The sequence below is a fragment of the Olea europaea genome, unplaced genomic scaffold, assembly GCF_002742605.1.
Source record: "Olea europaea var. sylvestris unplaced genomic scaffold, O_europaea_v1 scaffold2286, whole genome shotgun sequence".
Lineage (NCBI taxonomy): Eukaryota > Viridiplantae > Streptophyta > Magnoliopsida > Lamiales > Oleaceae > Olea > Olea europaea.
Window position 1 is genome coordinate 93290 of NW_019240936.1, and position 4939 is coordinate 98228.

Here is a 4939-nt window from a genome sequence, read left to right on the forward strand (position 1 = left end):
TTTTTTAAAAATATTTTATATTGTTAGAAAAGTTTTTTTTAAAAACTTGATTTAAAGTAACTTTAGCAGAAAAACTCTTCTACAAAAAGTAAAAGCGAAAATAGACTTTACATTTCAATTGCTACAAATCAATCCTAATTAATGTGGCATTTTATGGCAATAAATGATGACAAATATATATGAGTTGGGCAATTCGACCTTCGACTTTTCTACCATGAGGTTCCAAGATATTGTTGTGGCGGGGTACTTCCAAGTTCCCTGTATGGTGAGATCCAAAAAGTGGCCCATATGGATCAAGTGATCATGAACCTATACCACATTCTAAGCACTTGTTTGGTTCCTATTATTTTCAAAATATATTTTTCACTCTCTTATTTTTAACCGCACATTATTCAATAAAATAATATTACACGCAAATTTAAATTTTTTTCTTATTTTTGAACTATACATTCTCCATCAAAATACTATTTCAAAATGTATTACTGAAGAGAAATGTGGCTCAAACAAGCTCCAAGTGTTATTGTATGGAAGCTCGTCAATCAATTCAATGAAACACCTATAACCAATTATAGAAGCTCAAAATTTGTCCAACTCAAATGCATAATGTTTGGAAAACATTCCAAGTTCTAGATAATTTAGTAGTAGTAAAACATTAAGCATCCTGTTTGGTTCAGTTAAAAATCATATTTTTAGTATATTTGACAAAAGTTGATGGAATGTGTGATTAAAAAGTTAATGAAAGGTCATGGGATGCATAAAATGTACCATTGAAAATAAGAAATGAGTTTTAGAAAATAGGGGCCACCAAGAAAGTTGTAAAATTCACAATTAATGCTTACTTATCAACCAATCATTTATATCATGTTATAATTTAAACAACTTATAATTTTATCCAAACAAGCATTATTGAGTTCGACTTACCATGTTATGAAAGCATGATCTGTATTTACATAAGGGTTACGTGACTTATATCCTTGAAAAATCTTGAAATTTGTCAAAAATATGTTAACGTAAAAATTTGTAAATCTACGTAAATTTCTCAAATTTGATTTTGATAATAAAATTCTAGTCAAGCTTTCCAAACCCTTAATGTTAGATCAAATTAAAATCAAACAAAAATATACGAAAATATAAACACCCAAGTTTGATGTTGCACAGTCGACCAATCTCTATATTTTTGTATACACCCTACGAGCTGTTACTAATTAATAGTCAGCAAGCCCCCAGGGCACATCTCCAAGTGGTAAAAAGGGAGGGTGGAGAAATCCAACTTTACTTGAGACTGTTGCGTTAAGGGTTCGAATCCTGAAATATGGATTTGGCTCTTGGGTAAGTGCAAGTGTACAAGCAGCCTTCCACCCTATACCCTTGGAGGCATAACCTGCAATTTACCTCCCTCACGATGCTCCAGGGCAGGGATGGTGGGGGACCCTTAAGGTTAGGGTTTAACCTTTTAATTAATAGTCAGCAAAATGTATCTACATGCTTGCAGATTCTTTCCAATTCGTAAGTATATATTCTTTCCCAGATTAATTATATTGTGGAGATATGTATTCTAATTGTCCTTAAAAGAGGGAAAATATTCATAAACTGGAGTCTGAATATGGAAACAGTACGACCCCACAATTATTTTTTCTGCATCCCCTCTGTATATTTTTGTAGCCTAAACTATTTTAGTCAAGGAATAAATGGCAAATAAAGGTCCATCCAATACACACTTCGTGCCTGCCTGCTTGCCCAAAAGAACCCAAAAAAGGAGTTCTGCAGAGGACCACGGAACAGAACCTCAACATATATTCTTCTAAAGGAATTTTTCGAAGATCCAGATTTTGAAAAAGAAATTTTGGAGTCAAGAATCTTTAGACCACCCCAAACCCACCTAATAAAAACTAGTATTCTCGCTCCTCATAGAGTGGCCGAATTGGTGGAGTAAGTGAACGCAGAAGCCTTTGATCACGAGTTCGATTTCCCTTATCAACACTTTCTCGGTCGAACTTGTCGCACAAGATTTGCCTAGTGCGGTTTACATGGTTAGCCTGATTTGCAGGCTATTGCGCCAGACCGAGAATTTATCCAGTGCGCACCTGAAGGGTAGCGGTTGCGAGTTTTCCCGTTATCAAAAAAATAAAAAATAAATAAAAATTAGTATTCTCATAGAATTCAAATTTGATTTATATTAAAATTTAGGACAAATTACATAGACCTCCATGAGGTTTCTTGATAATTTCAAATCACTTTTCAAAAATTATACTAACTTCTTTTATTTTAAATTTTGAATAACGCATATCTCCTATGAGGTTTATGACAAATTCAGTGGCACCCACTTCCTTTTAAAAATTACACCACTCTATTTTTTCAAGTTTTTAATAACGCATACTTTCCTTGACCATTTCATGTTATATAAATAATAGTGATAACGCTTAAAATACCCTTATGAACTTTCTTCCTTTTTGTAGTTCCTTAAAACAATTTCGTAATACGTAAAATACCATTTTAACACTTAGTTACTAAGTCAATAAAAATGTATTATTTGTACCATTAGTCTTTAAAAAATACTACAACACTTTATTTGAATAATTATATTGAGGAACACAAGATAGAGGGATTCCAGATGTGACTTCATCTTAAATGACTACTTAGAAATGTCATGCATAGATTCAGAGGCGGAGCCAAAAAATTTGTTCAGTTCGTGCATAATTTAACACACGTCGCACATTGAATTTTGGTCATAAATTTAATGATGATAAAACTATAAAAAAAAAAAAAANAAAAAAAAAAAAAACTAAAAATGACATTTTATAATTAAACGTGTTCCTTACAAGTTTTCATATTTTGACAAGTGAAATCCAAATCAACCTATAGCTAAAATCAAGCAAAATCATGGGATATTGCTTTAAAAAAAAAATGTTTTGGGCCTAAAAATTCAGTGCGGGCATATGCCCGCACTCCTCCTCACATGGCTTCGCCCATGTATAGATTGATGATTCCGTTCATTGTAATAGACATAAAAAAAAATGAGCACACGAATTTTAAGATTCGTCCGAGGCATGTTAAGGAATATAATTCCATATCAAATAAAGATGAAAATATAAATCAATTTATAAGGATTTGAACTACATCTCTTAATAAGATTGACCTTTTAAGATAAAATCATAAACCTCAACAATAAGTGTATATTAATTGTCCCTAGTTCCATGTTTTCATTTAACGTTATGTTTGGCCCACTCATTGGTGAAGGACAATAATTCTTTCTCGTCAAAATTTGACTCATGTATAATTTATTTAAGTGAATGACGATGAGATTGAACTCGAATCTTTTACTTAGGTTTTATTCACTGCGTCATCTTATTTAAAAAATTTAAACTATTAGAAGAGGTTAATACCTATTCATTTAAATTTTATATATAAAAAATACAAAAACATCTAACCATATAATCTAATTTTAATTTACTATATAATCTAATTTTAATTGACTAAGCCCCCGGGCATAGTCCAATAGTACAAATGACAGGTTATCTCACGCTTTGTTGACAGTAGCAGTGTGGGAGTTCGATTCTTGAGGCATGGAATTGGACTCCTTGTAGATACAGTGTACAGACAGTTTTTGTTTACTGGTCTGTTGGAGCACATCCCTCGATTTTCCTCCTTCACAAAACTCTAACGACGGGACAGTGCGGACCCTCAAAGTTAGGGTTCAACTTTAATTTTATTTTATTTTATTTTAATTGACCATATTTTAGTCAATAGAGTCTTGGTCTGAGCCAATGAAAGGAAAGTTGGTAAACCACGCAACCATAGAATCTAGAATATTTCATAACAATTTGTCTGTACCCACAATTTCCTCGAAGCCTCAAGATAGGAATCTTTGGTAGATTCGGAGGATTTTGAGGGCATAATATATTTGTCTAGAGGTTTAGATATTATTAATTAATTACCCACGACACCAGGCGAAGTTTCAATGAAATTAACAGATTAAAATATTTTTTGTTTGCCTTACGTTTTATTAAAATAAAAATCTAGTAATTAATATACACCGTAATTGAATTCAACTAAGGATTAAAAAAAGCTTGTTTAACTCACAAGAAGCTTACTATAAATAATTTATGTTGTTATCCTTCTCGATGAACGTTATATAAGTACAATTGACTGCTTGATCATTGATAACTTGTACTATTAATTGACGTCAACTACACAAAAAAATCTTTAAATTTTGCATATCCCAGCTATTTGCTAAGGTGGAACTTGTTAAAAATGATTATTTGCTGCTAATCATTGTTAATTATTAATTTACGTGACAAAGAAAGAGAGAAAGAAACGAAATCAAGCATAAAAGGTGCCAGAGGTGCAATTGTCACGAATTTATTTATGTGGTCATGTCACGCTGTTGAAATTAATTGAAAATACAAGGTCAATTAATATTCTCTCACCTAACTCTATAATATTTAGATTGCTAATTTTATTCACACCACAATTTTTATTTCTTGCTCCACATTTTAATTACATTTAAAGTTTTTAATTTTTGTTCGTTGTAGCACTTAAGTTCCTAAAAAAATTTCATATCATTTTTATCCTTAAACTTTTCATCAGTTAACACATTTTATATTTGATAATAATTTTATGTCCAAAAGTCCGTTGAAATAAATTAAAATAACTTATTTTTCATCATATTTTAAAAAAAAATAAAGTGCAAAGAAAATATTTTTTTCCTCATTTTAAAGCAAGAAAATATTTATTTTAACATAAATTATCGTCAAGAACGAGACATACTAATTAATGGAAGGTTGAAGATAAAAATTCGACAAATTAAAAAAATAATTGCTATAATGAATAAATTTATATATCGAATAAAAATTATGGTGACAGTATAACCACCTCATTTAAAAACTCTTTACACATCTTTCCCTCCACTTACGTACCCACAATATCTACTTTGTTACAT

General features: G+C 30.9%; 1 protein-coding gene across 1 annotated transcript in view; it reads left to right on the plus strand.

The window, feature by feature from the left end:
- The first annotated feature begins 214 nt into the window (after positions 1-214).
- LOC111381319 (cytochrome P450 78A3-like) overlaps positions 215-4939 on the plus strand; it is an 8773-nt gene continuing 4048 nt past the window's right edge. Inside the window, exon 1 of the mRNA XM_023005098.1 lies at positions 215-265. Coding sequence (XP_022860866.1) covers positions 215-265 — 51 coding nt within the window. The remainder of the gene's footprint in view (positions 266-4939) is intronic.